A 22948-nucleotide genomic window follows, 5' to 3' on the forward strand; every position below is an offset into this window, starting at 1 on the left:
AAGGCGAAACCCTCGCCCTCAGGGCCCCCGCCGCACCCTGCCCAGGGTCATCACGAGGGAGGTAAATCACGGTAGCTCGGTGGCAAGTACGCAGTGGGCCGAGACTTTTTTGCACAGGGATAGGGAATAAATCCCCGTTGCCCTGCGGACTCGAACCCATGTTCTCAGTGGCAAACTTCCACGCCTTTACCAGCCGAGATAACCCCGTGGGGCAAAAAAAAAAAAAAAAAAAAAAGGAGTAAGTGTGATAAGAGAGATTGAGGAGAGAGAAAGTATGATGAGAAAGAATGTGTGTTGAGGAAAAAAGGAGGAAGTGTGATAAGAGAGATTGAGGAGAGAGAAAGTATGATGAGAGAGAAAGTGTTATGAGAAAAAGAGAGTGTGATGGGAGAGATTGAGGAGAGAAAGTGTAATGAGAGAGAAAGTGTGATGAGGAAAAAAAGAAGGAAGAGAGTGCGATGGAAGAATTGAGGAGAGAGAAAATATGATGAGAGAGAAAGTGTAATGAGAAAAAAAGAGAGAAAAGAGAATGTGATAGGAGAGATTAAGGAGAGAGAAAGTGTGTGATAAAATGATGAGAGAGAAACTATGATGATAGAGAACCTATGATGAGAGAGAAAATATAATGAGAGAGAATAAGAAGAGATAAGTGATATGAAAGAAAAAATAAATAAATATATTTTGATATTGATATTAATGGAGAAAATTTTAGTTTTAAGTCAAGGGTATTTTTGGAATAAGGGAATATTTTGATTGATGAAAATAGGGTAATGGCTCATTGAAGGGAAGGTACATGGGAATGAGTTATTACCCAATTTCAAGGATTCATTCCCTTATTTGTATTCTTATTCCTATAATCTAAACATTAACAATGGGAATCAATGATTCTCATTCCCATTCCCCACTCCTATTACCCTAAATCAAACGCTCCCTAAGTTTTTATTAATATTGGAGTACTTTTAATAGTAATTTTAAACAAATGGGTCACTCGAGCACTACAAAATAATTTAGAAAGTAAATTTAGGATAAAATATCTCTTTGATATTTTTTTACATGAAATACCGATAATATATAGAGAGGCACGATTTGTTCCAAACTTATAGGGGTGTAATCGTGGTGAATTCAGGTCAAACCTGAACCCAGATAATTCGATCAATCCAGGTCAACTAGGGTAACCCAACCCTAATCCGATTTTTTTTTTTTTCAGATCAAATTCGTGTTCAATCCTATTTTCTCCGATCTTAATCCGAAAATTTTCGGATCGAGGTTCATTTTCGAACCCCTATTTACTTATCAAAGTATGGTCGATTAAGTCCTCTCCGATAAGTATAGTCGAATCTCGGTAAAGTCGAGGTAAATATCTTCCTTATGTGTTAGTCATTATTCCAAAGACTAGTAGTGTGTTGACCTTGGGACAGATTGGTGGGACGTTGAGGACAAGCGTATTCATTTTTTGCCACAAAGTATGGTTGATTAAATGTTATTCAACCATTTAAATGGGGTGAAATGAAAAATCTAGCAGAGGCAAAACTGAAATTTAATGATTAATCTGGAGATCAGATGGATCAAATCAATCGGTCCGAATGGATCGAACGGTTGACACGCAGCCAACTTCTGTCTACAAAATTAACGTTTATTTTATGCCCAACAGCCACCGCCTTGCGTCTCTCTAACTCCTCACGCTTCCCATCCATCTCGGCGCCGGTGAGGGATCTCAATCTCTGTTTTTGTGCTTCGATCAGTTGTCTTGATAGGCCTCACTTTCTTGAAATGGTAGGTTAGTTTTACCCCTGCTGCTGCTGCGGCGGCGGAAGCGACGACGACTAGATCGGGTCCGATCCAACCATGACGCTTGCTACTCAAGTGGTCCGTCACTCGCGCAAGGTTGTGCGTCTCTACTGATTTATACTTTTTACACAACGGTGTGGGATTGAAAGAAAACCGGCTTTTGTGCTCCTATGATGTTATTTTTTTGGAAATTAATGCGTCTTGTTTTTTTTTTTTGGTGATATGCAATTTTTGTTCCCTTTTTTTTATCATCAATCATATGCTAGAGCTTTGTCTTACGAATTATGGTGTTTAGATTGAATTGAGGACGATTTATTTATTTATTTGTTGGATTTTTAAGTGAAAGTTTTTTTTTTGTCTATTGTTACTTGAGTACCTTGATTTGAACTGCCGCTATACGATAAGATGATTTTTGTCGTCAAATTCCTTCATCGATTTTTTATGAAAAAACATCTCTTTGATACATTGTGAAGAAGATATGTAAACTGGCAACGTTGTTTAATTTGATTTGAGGAAAATTGAAGATGCTGGAACGAAGTTCTTATTAATTATGTTGATCCATATTCATTATCGTATTTTATTCAGTGTTACAAAATACTAAATTGGTTTCTACATAAGAATGTTGCAAATTCACAATGGATCTTCTGTTCCTCAATGTTGTTTGTGATTACATTGTAGACTCGTGTGATGATTCATAATTTCATATACTTTTGTATCTGATATTTCAGTTAAAGGGTGCTCAAAATATTATACTGAAGGAGCCTGCTATTCTTGCACATCCTTTCTCTAAAGGTACTTGCCCTACTGTTGGGACAGTAAGAATACTGACTACCTGCTTGAATATGTACTCCTTCTCACTCATGCATATAAATGTACCTATTATTTATTTATTTATTTATTTTTCTGTTTTGCATAATGACATAGGACATCAATACTGGTAAATGTTCTGCACACTGTTTATTCTGTCCAGAAATCATTTCATCTGTAAACAGATGAATATAAGGTTGGTTTATCATTTCAATTACAGGATTGAAAAGGCTTTTAAACTATTGTTATGAGATCTTTCATAATACAATTATTGATTGTATTTTAATTGTACTCGGATATCTGTTCCAAATGATCGCTTGCTTCCCTTATTGTTTTATCCATTTGTCACATTTTTTTATTTTTTGACTTCATAGCAGACTCTAAAATGGTTGATTGTAGTGTTAGTATCTACATAGTTCATGCTTTATATTTGTACGCTATGGGTTTAACTCACAAATAAATCATACCATGTCTTTGTAGAAACCTGACAAAAGAGGAGGGTCAAAATACTTCATTGAAATTTTATAATAGTCACAAAGCAGGGAAATATAAAGTATAGGGCGTGAGCCTCCAATATTCTGGACAATTATTTATACTATGCTATTGGAATGATTTGTTTTGGAAATTTACAATTACTTGCATGAACTAATTATTTATTAATTAGGTTCAATTCCAAATTATTTATTTTTATTATTCTTTGTTCTATTTTTCAGATATATCAAGGAGTTATAATGGTACTGAAGGAAAATATCTAGATTTGAAGCCTTATGAGTTTTGCACTAAAAGCAGCAATGCCACTGGTGAAGGAAATGTACTGATGTCAAATCATTAAGGAGCTGCAGATGAGCTTTGTTCTTGTAATATATGTTCCAAAGCTTGACATAATTCCATCTACGATTTGTTCAGGCATTTTCTTCAGAATTACTTGGGAACAACCATTCCAGAAAAGGACCTGCCAAGAGTCTTCCTTTTTTTGGCATGAGATTCAGCCATACTTTTTCCTAGTATGTCTTGTCCTTTATTTTGTTTTGCAGCATTATAAGCTGATTTATGAGCAATTTTCTATGCTTCAGTATGCAGGCCAATCCAAGGAGACTTTTCTCAACCAATACAGGTTTCTGCTTTATTTCCTTACTCCATATTGTTTCTTTGTGAAATGCTATATTAATTGTTAGCGATGAGCAACAAGTTAAGAAAATAGAATTTTTGTATGCTTCTCTTGTTTGCACGAGGCTGCATAATGAGCTTATTTATGCACAATGATATGTTCTGTGCATGTGGTATGGATTTAGTCCTCAAAACTCTTTTGACTCTTTGAAACTTTATATTGGCTTCCTTATGGATGGTTATTATTTAGTTATTGTAAAATTGTTGTGTAGAAATTAGAATTGTCTTTTCATGGCTAGTTGACTTTTTACCGGTATTTGGTTGACAATAATATCTATAGTATGCTAAGTGTAGCGCTATGCCCTTCACAATCAACACTTTATGCTGTAAGCTTTGCTGTAGATAGTAGTTCTTATATCTGACCATTTACAATTTTTAGAATAGTTGTATTTGAGGACAATTCTCCCGTGGTAATGTGATACAATTTGTTTTAAACCCTTGTATTTGAGTGTTCAACTTAGGTCAATTGGCTTGGCTTTTATTGTGCCTAAGGGCACATTATAACATGAAAAAACTGAATTAAATTTAGACATCTACCATTTCGCCAAATTATTTGCAATGCTGAAATTTCTGAATTGGCTGATTGGGGTTCGGAATAAACAACTCTGAGAGCATTTTTTTTGTGCTGCTTATGTATACTTTTTTTGCTTTGTTGGCAGAGTTAACTAGTTAATTACTAACCACCTTCTAACAGTCATATATTGTGCACTTGAATCATTATTATTATTTCGTTGTATTGCTAGATTTACCACCACACCAGGCAATTGGGATGCCATCCCTTTCACCCACCATGACTGAGGTTTATTATCGCTGTGTACATCAAACATCAATTCTACTATTTGTATGACTTCTAGTGTAGTAATTGTTTTATGCTTTCTCCTTTATAGGGCAACATTGCAAGGTGGCTAAAGAAAGAAGGCGACAAAGTTTCTCCAGGTGATGTTCTCTGTGAGGTGGAAACTGTAAGTCGAGTTGACATCCAATAACACCTGCTTTTGCACATTGTAGAGTTATAACAGATTAACTAATTTCATTTTTTTGTAACTATGCTAAATATTCATTAGGACAAGGCTACAGTGGAAATGGAGTGCATGGAAGAAGGATATCTTGCCAAGATAATACATGGAGATGGGTCCAAAGAGATAAAAGTTGGTGAGGTAATTACATATGCATTCATCTTTTACCCACCCAATACCAGTCTCATGCTCTTCCTTTTAGTTCATGAGGTTTTAATTTTCATTAGCTTTGGAGGGAAATTTCTTATTCATCTTTTTGTCTTGATTTTGTGATACTTGTTCCTGTTACTACTTTCAGCACCTATATGTTGTTGGTTTTGTTGAATTAAGAAACCCTTGGGCCTGTGATGGATGTCTTTATTGTTATTTTTGTACTGAATCTTAATAAACATTGTGGATATCAGGATATGTTGAATATTCTTACTAATAATTCATTTAGAGATCACTTTTTTTTGTTTTTGAGCGTGTGATCTCATGATTCACCAAAGTCTGCATGTGTCATTGTTGCAACTTGAATATTGTTAAACCAGTAACAACTAATTTCATATTGTCCGTGCCTGTTTGCTCAAGTTCATTTACTTGATTGGATCATTGGAGAGGTTAGCTAGATTGGATCAAAATCACAAGAAGCATATTGGATCTCTAGGTGAAGTTGCTAAGGCTGTCATATAACTGTTGCATCACAATTGGATCATGCAGGGAAAGTGCATTGTCATCTAACTGATAGTTCTCAAATATCACCAATTTACCAAAGTCCCGAATCTTTTTTTATATTATTTGCTTCCCACAGCCACTAGGAGTTTAAACATCTTTCATTATTGATGTTGATTGAGTTCTTAAATTTTTTTCAGATGATAATGAAGTTTTTGAATAAAATAAAAACTCCTCCTGCATAACTTGCTAAGTTAGAAAAACCTTCACTATATTATGAATTATGTTCGGCTGATCACTTTAAGCTATAGTGATTGGTTCAGTTTAAATAGATTTTTGGCGAACTGCCTATAAACTGTAATGAGGATGTGCTGTTTGAATATATGAGGCGCATGAAGTATTATTTTCATCTCATTCAAGTGGCCTGAGTACCTTCACAATTTGCATTAAATATTCTCTCATTCTTATTATATTTTATTTTGATACAAGATATTACTTTTATTTGTTATGAATTTTGAATAATCTGCCATCAGACCATTGCTATAACTGTGGAGGAAGAGGGAGATATTGAGAAATTTAAAGATTACAAGGTTTCTGAATCTTCTGGTCCTACTGAAGTTCAGCCACCATCTGAACCTGCACAATCTAAAAAGGAGGAAGTCCCTACCAAAACTGATGAACCAAAAGCTGCAAAGACTGATAAAGTTTCTCATCATGAACACCGGATCTTCTCTAGTCCCCTTGCAAGAAAGTTGGCGGGGGACAACAATGTGAGATGATTATTCCTAAATTATTTTTGGTATTTGATGTTTATAAAAATGTGTTTATAATTTAGTTACTTAGAATTCTCTTCTGAAGGACATCATATCTCCTATTTGCTTTGTCCTGGCCTCTATGCAGGTATCTCTTTCAAGCATTAAAGGTACTGGCCCTGATGGTAGGATTTTGAAGGCAGATGTGGAAGATTACTTGGGTACAATTTTCTAGCCCTTTCTTTCACTTTCTAACCCTTTGTTTTATGAAAAGTTCCTTGACAAGCTATTATTGTCTATTACTCATTTGGGATCCTTGATAAGCAATATTATGGATCTTCTATCAGCAGTAGAGTTAGCGTGATGCTGTTCAAAATTTGGGTGATCATCTATTTGGCAAATAAGAAGAATCCTCATATTACTCTTAGTTGGCCTTTATCCCATATTCTTCAAAATAAAAGAATCATAGAATCAAATTTCAAACTAACTCTTGAGTCTATTCTGGTATAGGTAATTATACCTAATCAACCAAGTGATGAACTTGTCAATGCCTTAGTCATTTGTTCACTCGAACCTAACTTTAATCTTAATCGTGTTTTCTTGATCTAAGCTTGATCTAGACTTTAGTTCAACCCTTATATTTTGTTGTTCATGTTAACCAATATTAACTTAATTAGTGAATTATTGGGAATTTTGATTATTGATGAACTTGTCAATATGTTTTTAAGTTTTTTCCTATTTCTTGGGAACTGGAATAAAAATATCTACATTTGATTGGATGCAGCTTCTCAGACAAAGGGTGTCCCTGCACCTGTGAAGGCAAAGGAATCCATAGGTGCTCAAGCATTAGGTTATGTGGACATTCCAAATTCACAGATAAGAAAAGTAACTAAGCCTGTCTTATGATCTTTTCACCCAATTGGGTTGCAATCATATTTTTATTACAAAAATATAATTTTGCAGGTTACTGCTTCTCGCTTGCTTCTCTCCAAACAAACTATTCCTCATTATTATTTAACAATAGACACCCGTGTCGACAAACTTATAGAGTGAGTTTCTGCTTGCTAATACACTGATGTACAGAGTGCAATAATGTAGTCTGTTCAAGTTCAGAGCACATATCAAGATATTTCCCAAGTATGAACTATTCACTGTCTCTTCAGATTGCGGAAAGAACTTAATTCTCTCCAAGAGGTTTCTGGTGGTAAAAGACTATCAATCAATGACCTTGTCATAAAGGTTTCTATTTAAAATTTATGTTGGATATTGTTATTTGAATTATTTATATGTTATTAGGTGTTGCTCTATGGTGACTTCATATAATTTTTTGCCCTGTACCTTACTGGAAAAATACACTTGCTAACTTATTTATAATGATTAATTTCTCATTGCTTGATAGTTGATATTGATTTGAGTTTAATTTATTATTGTATTCTTGATTAACTGCCTTCTGGGTTTAGTTTTACACTCATATGATGTATTGTTATCTGAATGTATATCTCATGCTGCTTTCGCATAGGAAATTTGGATCTTCCCTGTTACATTAAGCAACATTTGGTTTATTGATGCTTTGCTCTATAGTCTCATCTTGATTCTTGATACACCTTCCTGTAGAACACTACTGTCATGCCTTGTTATACCAGACCTATTTCTATAGTCTCATCTTGATTCTTGACACTATCTTGATTCTATCATCACATGACTTTTGACATCCTCTTTTTGGCTATTCATGGTTAATGCTGGAAAAAAAGGTAAAGTAAGGGAATATTGCTTATCTAACATAATATCCTGTATTTTTACAATCTTGACCTTGAAACCTTTATCTTTATAATACTATCTAACATAATATCTATTACATTTTTGTTATCTCAAAATTTAAGGCCTGTATTGGAAGGGGAGCCTTGGCGCAACAGTAAAGTTGTTGCCATGTAACCAAAAGGTCACGGGTTCGAATCTTGGGAATATCCTCTTGCAAAAAGTAGGATAAGGCTGTGTACAATGGATTCTTTCCCGGGATCCCGCATGGCGGGAGCTTCGTGCACCGGGCTACCCAAAAATTTAAGGCCTGTATTGCCTATTTCTCTAGCCTTTTCTCCAACTCAATTAATTTCCTACAATCATAGTATGTTAATTTTTCTCCTAACCATGGCATTTACTAATTTTAGTTATTTCATGTTGCTAACTTTATTCTATAGTAGTGGACTAGTTTTTTTTTCTGCATTGCCCTACACATTGCATCTACTAATTTCAGTCAACTTCCAAAGCCAAGATTACTACTCATTTTCTTCATCTAAATTCTGGGTATTGCTGAATGATTGTTATGCCCTGTGGTTATGGATATTCTTAACACAAGATTTTTGAAGATCTTATGTGCCAGCTTGATGTATTAGATCTAATTACTCTTTTGATGTTTATTCTGGAAACTGAGAAATATGAGTGGAATATTATTGTCATCCCTATCATTATTAAACACGATATATGCACTTTGACATGCCAACTCATTAAAATACCTTATCTGCTTGCCTATTCTTTTATCAAAGTCTTAATATTGACTTATCAAATAGTCTTAGTCTTACCAATCAAGTACATAAGTTCAAAGTTTCATTAGTTTGCACAACCAAGTTCACATGTGGATGTAGTTAGGAGTGTAAAGAGTTATTGAATTTAGGAAAAGTGCAACTGGTTTATAAGTATTTTTGTTTTGGGATAACTCTGACCTGATCCATAACCCAATATTTGAGGAAAAAGTTAAACTGGTTTCACAGGAAGTTGGATTTCAGCTTCTTTCTTTCATGTTTTTATAGAATGGCATATATTGGCTCTCAACTTTAGATTTTGGACGACAATATAGAATATGTTTGCATCTAACTTACTTTTAAACACAGGCAACTGCTTTGGCTCTTCGCAAAATTCCTCAGTGTAACAGCTCCTGGATGAATGACTTCATACGACAGTATATCTTTTTGAGTTTCATTTTACCTTTTTTAAGAAACTTTGTTTCTGTTCACATGAGTTATATTTGTCCTAGCTTCTTGATCTTGATGCAGGTACCACAATGTTAACATCAATGTTGCAGTTCAAACAGATAATGGGTTGTTTGTTCCAGTTATCAAGGTTTTAATTGCCAAGAAATTTGATTTAAGCTCAGCGTCATATAGCATTTTTTAGTATTTTACGAACCAATTATACAGGATGCAGACAAGAAGGGACTGGCAACAATTGCAGAGGAAGTGAAAGTGTTGGCTCAGAAGGCAAAAGAAAATAGCTTGAAACCAGAAGACTACGAGGTAGGCACACAGGCCTTGAATTCAGATACATTATTTTTTGTTCACTAACTATGTCGAAGAGATGACTTTGCAGGGTGGTACATTTGCTGTTTCAAATCTGGGAGGCCCTTTTGGTATCAAACAGTTCTGTGCCATCATCAATCCACCCCAATCAGCCATTTTGGCTGTTGGATCTGGTACGGCCTGCGCTTTCAAAATGAAAATATATTTCTCAGCCATCTTTGATACTCCATTTTTCTTCTTAAATTGTTCTTGAATGGAGCAGCTGAGAGACGAGTGCTTCCTGGCAGTGCTCCTGACCAATTTGAATTTGGCAACTTCATGTCTGTCACACTGAGTTGCGATCACAGAGTGATCGATGGTTTGTGCTACCATCTTACATCCATTTCGTTAAATGAAACATTGCTGAATTTGAATGCAAATTCTCAGTGCTCATATATGTCCATGACAGGTGCTGTGGGTGCAGAGTGGTTGAGAGCTTTCAAAAACTACATTGAGAATCCACAATCCATGTTGCTGTGAAGCAAATCTGAATGGAGCATTTTTGTACGATTCGACAAAGCGGCTCCCGAGGCTCTCCAGTTCTTTTGTTTATTTCTTTCCCTTCCTTCCCTTCAAAATGGTTGGGATGAATCAACTAGGCTTTTTTTTTATGACAACCTGTTGATTATTGAACTTTTAAAAGGTTGCCAGATTTTTTTTTCAATAAGACAAATCAACTGAAAATCACCCAAACGGGTATTGAAGCCACACATAGTGGTCAACAATAACTTGCATCACTTGCTTAAGTTCAATTCAATGAGCTATTCTTGTGATTTTACTTCAATTAAGAATAACCTCAATTTTTTCCCTTAATGTTTCTTTGTATCTCAAATGCTTGTAAGACAACCTTTGATGGAGGTTTTGCCTTTTTTACCGTGCCGTTGGATGGTATTGTGTTTCCGCAGGGAGTTTTCTCCGGCGTTGAAATAATTTTAGGCGAAAACTTGGAGCTTAAATTATTATTTTCTACCATTGCTTATCAATCAATGTCAGTTATGCCCATTGTTAAATTCTATCATAGATAATTATACCTATTTAGTTTTAATTGCTAATTAATTGAGGTAAGTTAAGCTGGTACAAAAAAAGAAAAATTGGATCATCTGAGACAGCTACTCAATTATTGTTTTCTTATGTTCAGGGATGGCTATTTTGTTTAAATAGATAAAGATATGACATCTTCTATTGTATTGATGTACACTCGTATTTTATTTTTCCCCACGTTTTAGCCATCTCTACTGATAGTTAGTAATCATTAGTGATTACTTTTTTTTATTAGCCTAGGAACAAGTTGGTGGGTACTCAGATAAATAAATCATCTTCACATGTACTGGTATTTTATATATATATATAATAGGTATTTTTTGTTTTATTTTTTATAATCTAGATATTTTGTTCAATCAATTAATTCAAAAAATTTTAATTAGCTATTAGGATAAATCGAAAGATAATCCACGTTCTTAATTTTATTTTTCATTTCAAAATAGACTCTTTGCATATACTTAGAGGTAGGATTTTATAATAGATATTAGGATTGTCAAAAGTAAATCCTATCCGATGACTCAAGTCGGCCCAAAAAAAAAATTCGGATTGGGTATTTTTGGGTTCGGGTTGAAAATTTTTGAGTTGGGTTGGGTTCGTATTGACCTGAGTTATCCAAATATAGAGTTTAGTGGATTTTTTAGGGTAAAATTAAATTTTATTTTACAAATTAGGATATTTTTATATATATTAATATCCATGTTAGTATGATAATGATGGAATATTGAGATAAAAAAAGAATTAAAGGAAAAATAGTAAAAAAAAAGTTATTTTGAATCGAATTTTCAGATTATCCGAGTTGAGTTTGGATTAGTCAGATTGATTGGATTCAAGTTTGGATTTAGGAGTTTGAGGTTGAATTCAGATTTAGGACGGATTCGGATTGATTTTTTCAAATTCAAGCCGATCCAAATACGATTCGATCCATTCAAATTGATATCTTTAATCTCAATTGATTTTGGAACTCCGCAAAACCTTATGTGGGTGTGAGTTGGGTGAAAGAGAGATTATATAACCTGATTTAGTTAATTAAAGACGGATGTCAATCAATTGGATGTGAGATTTTGAAGAATTGGAAGATCATATTTGAGTAACAATTGATTGGAAGTTCAATTTAATCAATGGTAAAAACTCAAGGTGTTTTTTTCCCAAACCGTTTAAAGGGACGTCTCATTTTAATTTTTTATCAAAATGACATTCCATGTTAGATAAAATGATATAATTATACTTCATTACTATTTTTATTATTATCAACTTATATCTTCCATCTAAATTTTGAATCCGTCAAGCACGTTGTAACAATTATCAAACTATAACTATTACACATAGTATAGCAGGTAAGATTTCGTATTTATTAAACAGTTGTGACAACTATGATTTCGTAGTTACTACAACTATAATAATAACATGGAAAATAATCTTGGTAAAGAGGATTAAAATTATTTTTAAAAAGACTTTAAACGATATTGACTAGGCCGTTACGAGTTACACTCGTAAAAAAAATAGTCTTTGAACGAACTTTGATTTGATATATTGTGAGTCTCATAGTTCAATCCGAGTAAAAAAGTACGACCTCTCAAAATTTATAACAGCCACATTATAGCAGGTGCGGATTTGTAGGTGCTATAACGCACCCTGGTTCAGGATTTAGATGGAAAATTTAGACGACCTGATTCAGGATTTAGACGGAAAATATAGATGAAAAATAATAATGAAAATAATATAGTAGAGGGTAGTTGGATAGTTAAATATAAGATGAGGTATTTTTTTGATAAAAAAAGGTAAAAATGAGGTGCTATTCAGAAAATGAGGAGGTCCTTTTGAATTTTGCCATTAATCATTTGGAAGTTTGAGCAATTGACTTGTAAATTTTTCAAGCAACAACGACATATCATTGTCGGTTCGTTTGTAATCAACTAAGGCAAATAAAATGTATTCGTTGGTGATGAAACATTTATTTCGAGGACTTACAATTTAAGAGGAGTCCCAGTTCTCGATAAAATCTTCTCTTCTTAATTTGTTTAATATTTCATTTCTATTTAAAAGAAAATTCATTTTACAATCATCCAAAAGTTGAGAGATTAAGAGACTGAGCGTAGCTAGAATCTAAATTCAGATGAAATTGACTCTCAAAATATAATAAATTAATTATTTTTTAAAAAAAAGAAAAAAAATGATTATTAATTTTGTAAAATTATATCTAATATTCAATACATTCAAAATTAAATCATAGAGCACAAAATACTATTGAAGTTGTGCTTTTTGATTCTTCTTAGAATCAAACTCATTAATTATTATACCATTAATATTTTCAATCAACTCCCATTTAATGTAAATGATCATAGAATCTGCTAAAAACTCTTTTTCCATCTTGTTACGAAGAGATATTTTAATAAGTTTCATAGTTGAAAATATTCATTCCATTGATGTAGAAACGGGAAATGTTAAAATAAGACGAATTAACCTATCAATTAAATAAATATATTAAATTTAATATATAAGTAAATAATATAGTTATAATGTATAAATTATAACAAATGAGAAAAAAAAATACTTGTCAATCAAATTGTAGGTTCCTGACTTATTTGTTTCAACTATTTTTTGATATAATTCAGAAATAGTTGATAAATTCTAAAATCTTTTATGGCCAATAATATCAAACTTATAGTGATCCAATTGCATTTTCAAGTGGTGCAAATCTTGTGTATCAAAATCAAGAGGATAGAATTTCTTAGCAAGTCGATAAATAATGCAATCAACATTAAGAAGCTTAAAATTTTCTTTAGGTTCCAAAGCACAACTAAGCTTAAGAAGTTCTACTGTCTCATACTTGAATCATCTATTAAGTTATTTAACTTGAAAATTTATTACAACAATAAATACATCAAATTGATAGTGATACTCAACTGTAATTGAGTTATTTTGTTGACAAGAACGACATATAGTAGATTTATAACGAGTTTCCATATGAGATATCTTAATATCATACTTGGCACAAACTTCTTTCACATAACTAAGTAGAATAACAAAATCTTTTTCTCTCAAAGTATAAAGCAAGTTTTAGTAGTCGAAACAGAGTCCGTTGCATTTAAAATATCTAGAGATTTCTATTGCAATGCTCGACAAAGTATATTTGTTATCCCCATTTGTTGGATCGTGAGCACGTGAGAAGGGGGGTGAATTATGTGATTTTGAAATTGTTTTTTTAAACACCAAGTTCGTAGCGGAAATAAAGCTAAGGAGAAAGAAGGAAGAAAGAGAAAGACAAGCGTTAACACAAGTAATTTTTTACTTGATTCGAAGTCTTCGATGACTCCTACTCCAAGGTCCGCACTCATTGAGTGTTTTCGTTGGATAATTCAAAAAGAATTCGAATGTTACAAAATTTGAAGTACAAGAACTATAAGGAAAAGTTACTGACAACAAAGAAAATAAGCAAAACTTGATTGTCGATCATTGGAGGAGCATTACAACATCGTAGAAGCCTTTTTGGAGCAACGCGCAAGAGCAAAAGTTGGAGAAATTGTTGTATTAAAGCTGCTGGTCGAAATCTCCTTTTATAGCTCCGTCCGAGTGCATGGATCCCCTTCTGGTCACCTGGATTATGCTGATATGGCGAGCTCTCATCAAAACTTCATCCTCAAAGATTATCCATCTCTGGGCTCCCGAACCCCCACCGGGTGCATGGACCACTAACGTGGGTTGGCCAGTAGCTGCACTCCAACACACCATAAAGATGAACCTTCCCTTGTCCAGGCGTCTAGAGCAAACTCCGGGCACTCGGACTGCCTGGCCAAGTGCCCGCCCGAGCATTGCCTTAGCGTAGCTAGTCCGGGCACTCAAACTACCTTTTTTTTTACACTATCTTTCCTGCAAAAAAGAGTTAGTCCAAGCAAACATAATATAGAAAGTAAGAGTTTTGACAACCTTCGGACTGTCCAATCCTGACTTTGAATTTCACTGAAACTTTTGGTCGGACCGATGCCTAATGTTCCCTCAACCGAGAACATGTCGTCACTGGATCTCTCTTCCAGTTACTTACCTCCATTTATCAATCACAGACTTCCTTAATGTCAGATCCCTTGACCCACTAGGACTTCCTGCCAGATTTCAACCAATCTGGACTTTAGTTAGTTGTCAACCTAACTGGACTTCCTTCTACCAGATCTCAACCAATCTAGACTTCCTTCTGCCAGATCTCAACCAACCTGGACTTTATGCAGCTATCAACCTAGCTGGACTTCAGCCTGATGTTTCGGTCCTCTAGACCCATCAAGTCCTGCACAATTGATAAAAGATTAGATAAACAACATATCTAACTTAATCTATTTGTCATACATCAAAACATAATTATTAGTGCAACCTGCACCACCACCACTATCTTTTACATTGAGTGTAATATGAATATGAAATCAAAAGACTTCATTGCGATTAACAAACCACTAGCTTCACCATGAATGGAGTTAGAAGACCCATCAACCACCATATTTTCAAACGCAGTAATCATAGAACTATACATATCAATTATGCAACAAATTGAGTCAAAATTAGAACTCCAATGAGTCTTTCCAAATCATAATAAATTTCTAATTTAATTACATCCTCTACCGGTATCACGTTCACCAATAGATATCATATGTGCAACTTCAATTCTTTAAGCAGAATGTAACTCAACATGGCGTTTAGGAGATGCATTAATGAGATTACAAATTGAATTCAATTTTAAAAAGAATAACTAAATAGATACTTCTTTTTCGACAACTACAGTGAATGCTAGTTGAAGTCAATGAGTAAAACAATGTACATAATATGCACATGAATAATCTTTCAAGAAAAGAGCTTGTAATTCATTCCAAGAACCACGCATATTGCTAGCACCATCATGTCCTTGTCCCCGTATATTGTGAATATGCAAGTCATAATGACCAAGTGCATCAAATTTTTTTTCTTAAATGTTGCAACGGTTGTATCAGTCACATATACAATGATGAAAAACCGCTCTTGTAAAAAACCATTAATATTCACAAATCTCAATACAATAGCCATCTACTCCTTATTAGATGTATCTCTTATTTCATCAAATCTTGGTTCTCACTTGGTTGACAATAATATTTAAAATATCTTTCTGAATATCTAATGAAGTATACTTTGCATTTTTTGGAGCTTTCTCTAAAACAATGCTCTCAATACTCTCATTCATTTTCCCCATAAATTTTATCATCTTGATAATATTTTTACAATTATTAGAAGATGAAGACTCATCATGCTTTCTAAATACACATGCTTGCAAAGTGAGCCATCGAATGCTTTCAAAAGTTACTGTAAGTCATAATCTGTTCGTTGCATTTCTTCTAAAGATTGTGCATTCATCACTTTGTCAATATGATGAGGTATATTCATCAAATTATCAAGATATTTCATAACATTATTATGTGATGAAGTATTGCATCCTATATGCATAAAAAATGCACATCTATCCCCATCATTAACTTGCTTCTAATATTTGAATCCATCCATCGTAAATGTAGAATTGCGAGGATGTTCATATTCAAACAAGAAACATGGAAAGCATACATCTTTCAAAGGAGAGTATTCTAACTAAGTAAACTTTTTAAACCAATGACTTTGAAATCGCCGATTTTGACTTCTGAATTTGGTCAGTTGATACTCATTCTTAATAGGTTGATATGGTCCCATCTTAATATAAGTTCATCTAATTTCATCCCTTTAATTAATAGTCGGATCAGGGTAAATAAGCCAAGCTGCTCATGAGCCGCTCGTGAGTGGCACGGTCAAAACTTGACTCAAGCTCGAAGTTGACTGAGCTTGAGCCGGCTTGAATAGAAATCAAGCCAAGCTCAAGCCTAATTATTATTGGCTAGGTGACTTGTCGAACCAAACTAGCCAGTAGTAATATATATTGCTATAATATATAAAATATAATATATTAATTTATTTATTAAAAAAAATGAGCTCAAGCTTGAGCCCATAATTAAATATTGAGCTCGAGCTCAACCCTATAGGCTCAAGCGAGCTTGAGCTCTAGTCGAGACACTATAAATTGAGTCAAGCTGAGCTCGAGTCTAGGTTAGCTCAAGCTCAACTTGACTCGTTTATAGCCCTACTTGTGATGTCTAATGTCTAAGATCACGGATTATAAGCTAAATAGTTTGAACTATTTGGATTAGAGTAAGACTGTTCGTCTTTATCTACGAAGTATTGACAAAATGGTCATTTGACAGATAACCCTTCTCAAGATGATTTGAAGCGGACATGACTTAGGGAGGATGCTTGTTTGTTCCTTCAGATCCAGAATTGTATTGATAGTGAGGTGATTAGTTTAATTAATTACTATGAATTTGTTAAAAAATTAATGGATTACTTGAAATTTTTATATGATAAAAAAGAGAATTTCTTTCGCATGTATGAAGTTTGCAAAGCATTTTACCGTGGGGAAAAACAAGATCAACCTCTAATCCATTATTTTATGGCTTTTAAGAAGACATATGAGAAGCTTAATATATTGTTGCCCTTTAGCCTTGATGTGCTTGTAAAGGTACAACAACACCAATGAGAGCAGCTGACTATCATGAGCTTCCTCTCCGGCCTACCTCCTGAATTTGAGTTTGCTAAGTCACAAGTTCTTTCTAGTTTTGATGTCTCCTCTTTACAAGATGTATTTAGATACATTCTCCGTACAGAAAGTATTGCACATGTTCCTCAGTAGTACTTTGGTGAGTCACAATACTAATTATGTGCTTAGAAGATTAACTAGTCGCAGTGTGAACAAAGGAAGTGGCTCACAGGATTTTGAAACTTGAATGTCAAATTCATATGGTATTGTGTGCAACTATTGTTGTATGTTAGGACATACGAAATTTGAGTGTTGAAAGCTTCAGTATAAAAATCAACAAAAACACTTAGCTCATATGACATCCATGAATGATGTCTCTGATAAATCGATCATAATCTCTCCAAATGAATTTGTCAAGTTCTTAAAATGTCAGGAATCACTCAAGTCTTCATCTCCCTCTATCATTGTCATTGCTGATTCAAGTAAATAAAATGTATGACTTCTTTCCTCATCCTCCAAATGGGTCATTGATTGTAATGCCACAAATCATATGACAGGTAATTCTAGTCTCTTTTCTACCTTTCAGTCCAAAGCCAACACTCTGGCTGGCACTTTAGCTAATGGGTCTCCATCTTGTGTTCGTGGGTCTAACACTATAAACCCTACCCTTTGCTTTCTTTATGTTTTGTGTTATATTTACCTAATTTATCCTTTAATTTGCTCTCTGTCAGACAACTAATTTGTTATCTTAACTGTTCCATCTCATTTTTTTCATGATCATTACTTATTTCAAGATCTTTTTGTTGGATCGTGAAGAATCGATAGGGGGGGGGGGGTTAATATCGATATAAAACTTTCGAACAGAGTAAATGCAAAGGAAAAGTAAAGTAAAAAGGTACAAGGCTAACACAGGTTCTTTTTACTTGGCTCGGAGATTTTATCGACTCCTACTCCAAGGCCCGCACTCGTCGAGTGCTTTCATTGAGCAATCCACTAGCAATTCGAATAATTGATTACAAGAATTAAGTACAAAAAAGCTAGAAATAAAATACCGACAAATATAAAGTAATAAGAAAAGAACGGAGCTTTGTCGGAGTAGCGTCACAACGTCGCAGGAGCGTAGGAGAGCAGATCGTCAATTTAGAGTTGTTGTTGGAGCTCTGTCTTTGACCCTCCTTATATAGGAGGCTCGGGGCTCCTGGAACCTTCAAGGCGCCTCGACCATGATGTAGCCGACCCAACCAGGAGGCTCCATGTGTCGACGTCGTGTCAGGGGATAAAATTTGCCTCCGGGCGCCTGGGTACCTCCCGGGCGCCCGGACCACCTTTCTCCAGAAAAGTCCTTCTCCTGCAATACAAGGTTAGTCTGAGGCAAATATAATGAGTTTCCTGCAAAACAACGTATTAGCACAGTTTATAAATTCAACATAAAGAGTATGACTTAGATTCCGTCTCTCCGACACCAGAATATAGTCAAGATCTCGACTTAGAGTTCTGAAATGGTTCTAAGTTGGATCGGCGCCTAAGTTTCCTTCTCGGGAATGCGTCCTCATAGTCACTCCCTTTCAGTGACTTACCTTTACTCACATGCTAGACGTCCGGTCAGCCCTTCGACCCGTCTGGACTTCTCGCCAGCGATCCGGTCAGCCCGTTGACCTAGCTGGACTTCGTACCAAGCATCCGGTCAGCCCGTCGACCCGCTTGGACTTCTCACCAGCTATCGGGTCGGCCCGTTGACCTAGCTGGGCTTTGTGCCAGACATTCGGTCAACCCGTCGACCTGTCTGGACTTCGCCTACACACTCGATCAGAGTGTTAGACAACGACAAACCTAACTTAACATAATTTGTCATTCATCAAAACCTGAGTTAGACCGTTAGTGCTAACCTTACCAACAATCTCCCCTTTTTTGATGGAATGACAACCTAGTTAAGTTAGTGAAGAAAATATGCAAGTAAAAAATAAGCATGGTTTTTAAGGTTTAAGTTAGTTCTTAAATTTGACATTTTGTTGTTTTAACTTAATCACCTATCTCTCCCTCTTTGACATTCATCAAATCAGGACAAAAGTCAATTAATCAATAATGCAGAATACAAACAAAGTAAAAAATTGTAAGAAATGATGTAAGTTAACTTGGGGGAGTTTAAATTTTAACACATAGTATTTTAGCATTTATTTCTTAACTTTTGTAAAATAACTATGTTTTGAAAAATAGATAAGTTATAACTTAGTATAACTGAATTTGCAAATTCAAAAAAAAAATTTAAAAGCTAATTTTCAAGTATAAGTTTAGGAGGGCTAAGTTTAGATAGTCTAATTTTCAAACGTTCCTCCAAATTTCAAAAAAAAAAAAAAAAAAAAAATTCAAAATAGGTTTCAACTTTGAAACACTTTACAAACAAGAGTTTTCAAAACCAGAGTTTCAAGATCAAGGTTTAAATTTTCAAAATAAGTTTCAACTTTGTAACACTTTTCAAACATGAGTTTTCAAAATCAAAATTTCAAAACTAAGTTTGAAAAATCTACTTTTTAAAACTAATTAAAACTAAGTTTGCAAAAGATTCAATTTTCAAAGACTTAGATTATAAAATCTAATTTAAGAGCTTAGTTTTATAAAAACTAGTTTTCAAAAATAGATATATCAAATTAGATTTCCAAATATCAGATTTTAAAAAGAAATTTTAAGAGAAGACATTATTTTTAAAGCTAAGAAAATAATTTTGGTGCTAAGTGTAAAAAAATGATTTAATCCTCCCCCTAAATCTGACATTCAAAATAGCTGTCTAACCAATTAGGTACTTACTAACTATCAGAAGATAATAGTTTTCACTTGGTTAGTCAAGTTAAGTGCATTGTAATCAGTTAGTGTTTGACTAAACTGAATAACTTTAACTTGATCAATGTCTGCTTGGTATTTAACGCCCAGACTTATGTCGATGCACTGAAATAAGTATCTTAAGTCCAGGCAATCTGCCTATGCATCTCACCCCTTTCTATGTTTGTCAATCACAAGCAAGGTAAACCTAGGGTGTTGGTGAGATGCTCCAATGCTAGTCCTGGGGGAACATGATTTCTAGGGAGTTATTCTAATCTAAGGCTAAGGCTAAAACTGTTTTGAAATTCTAAAAATAGGAAATTTTAAAAAAATAAAACAAGTTTAACCTAGAATTTAAAACAATCATTTTTGAAAATAGTTTTGAAATTCCTAGTATATAAGACAAGTCAGAATTAATTATATTAAGAGATACCGAAGTAGGTGAATTCTAAAATGTCATAACTCAAGGTTAAGGTACAATGATAAATATACATAATGGTCGGGATGTCTATCACGAAGAAGAGGAGGGGTGTGATTCAGGTGGTTTGGTTCCAAAGGAACGGAACATCTCGATCAACTCAGCGTGACGAGTCTGGGCATCGTCGCGGGAACCAGATAGATCGTGTCGAAGATTCGCGATGTCCTGTCGCACATCTCGTCTCAGGTCCGAGACCTCCTACCGAAGAGTCGTCATGGATAACTCGAGTCTAGTAACTCGATCTCCTAGAGTGCGCTGTGTAGGACGGGGTGCTCGACCTGGTGGTGGAGCTGGTGCCGGAGCTGGAGCGTTGTCACCGAACAATGCAACCATAAACTCATCATGCTCTGCTGCCTCCTGGGCATCTGGGTCTGGCCGGTGCTGTGGCCCCCTCCGCCAAGACATGATGACATCATCCTCATCTACGTGGATACCCGCTAATGAGAAGCTCCTAGATCCTATGACGTCGAACTCAGTCATAGTCCGAACATTACCTCGGGTGGCGTTAATCTCGCGGTGAGCAAAATATGCCGTCAAGATATGGCAATATGGTATATGAACCCGAGCGCTGGTGACATATCTAGCTGCGTAGATAATGGTCTGAAATATATATAAACTAATATCTATATCTAATTTATGGCAAAGTGTGTACAACAAAAAGGAGTGGAATGGGTGCATCATCGCAATGTCCCAAGTGGATAGTGGTAAAATGCAATAAACTAAGACCCTATACAGTGCATAGTCATGAACTCGAAGTGCAACTGACCTAAACATCGTGACGGTGGGTACATGCTCCTCTAAAAAAAAATACGAATAAATCGTATCCAAGGTGATGTGTGAGTAGGGATCACCAAATGGTAGATCCCTAGGGGAGTAACACTGAAACCGACATGTAGATGGTCGTAATGCTAAGAAGTCCTGGATAATGGCAGGGATAGGGTCATATTTGTACCAGCTACCCTAGTAACATAAGTGAGATCATCTACCCTTACTAAGTTATTATAGAACTCAGCGCATAAATCTATGTTTACTGAATTGGTACAGTAAACAAGGTTCCGTAAGTTATAGTGGCTAATCACTTCTATAACTGGAACACAAGAACGTAGGAAGAAGGCATTATCTAGACACTTAGTCCTAATGGCTACATAACCGGTTGACTCAAACGTAATCCTAAGTTCGTCAGTGGGAAACCTAGGATCTATGCTAGCAGTCAAGGGTCCAGCACTAGATCTAGAACGTTTTCTATATTATATAAAAATAATTTTAAGTAACCAACAAACTAGCATGCAACAAATTAAATATTTAAACAATGGAAAAAAATTTTACCAAAGAGCCATCGCAAAATATTATTTAGAAATGACGACCTCGGTTGATCCACAACAGTGTCTTAACCAAACAAAAATTTTGATTTTAATCGCTCTTGCAGTGAAGTTCGATTAGAACTTGGCGAGAGTGAAGGAGATAAGGTGCAAAGGTAGGGGCGCCCGCTGCCCCTCTTATATAGAGTGGTCCGGGTGCCTGGGTACCTCCCGGGTGCCCGGGGTCAAGTGGGGCGGGGTGCCCGGAGTCCCTTCCGGGCACCCCAGGTCAGTATACCAAGGGCGCCCGCCCCTGGATTCTGACTCGGCCCTTTTTTTTTTTAAGGAATTTTAAGTAAACGGGAAAAGTATTTTTGAAAGAGTTTTTTTGAGTAACCTAAAATTTAAGTATAAATTTTTAAGAGAGAAAAAAAAATTTAAGTTTAGTTTTCAAAATATATTTTTAAAATGATTAAGTTTAATTTTAAAATTAATTTTTAAGTAAAGAAAATTAAGTTTAATTTTAAAATGAATTTTTAAGAAAGAAAATTAAGTTTAATTTTAAAATAAATTTTTAAGAACAAAAATTGAGTTTAATTTTAAAATAAAGAAATAAGTTTAAAAATAATTTTTTAAGTTAAAAAAAAATTGAGTTTAAAATAATTTTTAAGTTAAAAAAAACATTTAAGTTAAAAAAAAACATTTAAGTTTAATTTTTAAAATAATTTTTTAAGAAAAAAATTAAGTTAATTTTAAAATAATTTTTTAAGTTAAAAAAATTTAAGTTTAATTTTAAAAATAATTTTTTAAGTTAAAAAAATGTTAAGTTTAATTTTTTAAAATAATTTTTTAAGTTAAAAAAATTTAAGTTTAATTTTTTAAATTTTAAAAATTAAGTTTAATTTTTAAAATAAATTTTTAAGTTAAATAAATTTAAGTTTAATTTTTAAAATAAATTTTTAAAAATTTAAGTTAATTTTTAAAATAATTTTTTAAAAAATTTTAGTTAATTTTTAAAACATTTTAGTTAATTTTTAAAATAATTTTTTAAGTACAAAAAAATTTAAGTTTAATTTTTAAAATAAATTTTTAAGTTAAATAAATTCAATTTTAATTTTTTAATTTAAAAAAAATTAAGTTTAATTTTTAAAGTAAAATTTTAAGTTAAATAAATTTAAGTTTAATTTTTAAAATAAATTTTTAAGTAAAAAAAATTAAGTTAATTTAAAATAAATT

At 34.0% G+C, this 22948-nt stretch overlaps 1 protein-coding gene across 1 annotated transcript; it reads left to right on the forward strand.

Moving 5' to 3' along the window:
- The first annotated feature begins 1638 nt into the window (after positions 1-1638).
- On the forward strand, positions 1639-10294 carry LOC122024121 (dihydrolipoyllysine-residue acetyltransferase component 3 of pyruvate dehydrogenase complex, mitochondrial-like). Its single transcript, XM_042582673.1, has 20 exons — positions 1639-1704; positions 1778-1884; positions 2517-2580; positions 3309-3406; positions 3502-3599; positions 3669-3709; positions 4506-4561; positions 4650-4724; positions 4827-4919; positions 5963-6199; positions 6330-6402; positions 6966-7066; positions 7145-7230; positions 7345-7420; positions 9067-9134; positions 9229-9295; positions 9373-9468; positions 9542-9644; positions 9734-9829; positions 9920-10294. Exons 2-20 carry the CDS (start codon positions 1846-1848, stop codon positions 9988-9990), a joined length of 1638 nt encoding a protein of 545 aa, XP_042438607.1. The 5' UTR covers positions 1639-1704; positions 1778-1845; the 3' UTR covers positions 9991-10294.
- The last annotated feature ends 12654 nt before the right edge of the window (positions 10295-22948 follow it).

This window comes from Zingiber officinale, chromosome 9B (assembly GCF_018446385.1).
Source record: "Zingiber officinale cultivar Zhangliang chromosome 9B, Zo_v1.1, whole genome shotgun sequence".
Taxonomy (NCBI): domain Eukaryota; kingdom Viridiplantae; phylum Streptophyta; class Magnoliopsida; order Zingiberales; family Zingiberaceae; genus Zingiber; species Zingiber officinale.

What these genes read in the sequence shown, in the direction of transcription:
- LOC122024121 (XM_042582673.1), top strand. Translation starts at nt 1,846, where the DNA reads ATGACGCTTGCTACTCAAGTGGTCCGTCACTCGCGCAAG. An exon ending in TCAATGACCTTGTCATAAAG is followed by an intron (nt 7,421 to 9,066) that starts GTTTCTATTTAA and finishes TTTTAAACACAG; the next exon opens with GCAACTGCTTTGGCTCTTCG. An exon ending in CATTTTGGCTGTTGGATCTG is followed by an intron (nt 9,645 to 9,733) that starts GTACGGCCTGCG and finishes TGAATGGAGCAG; the next exon opens with CTGAGAGACGAGTGCTTCCT.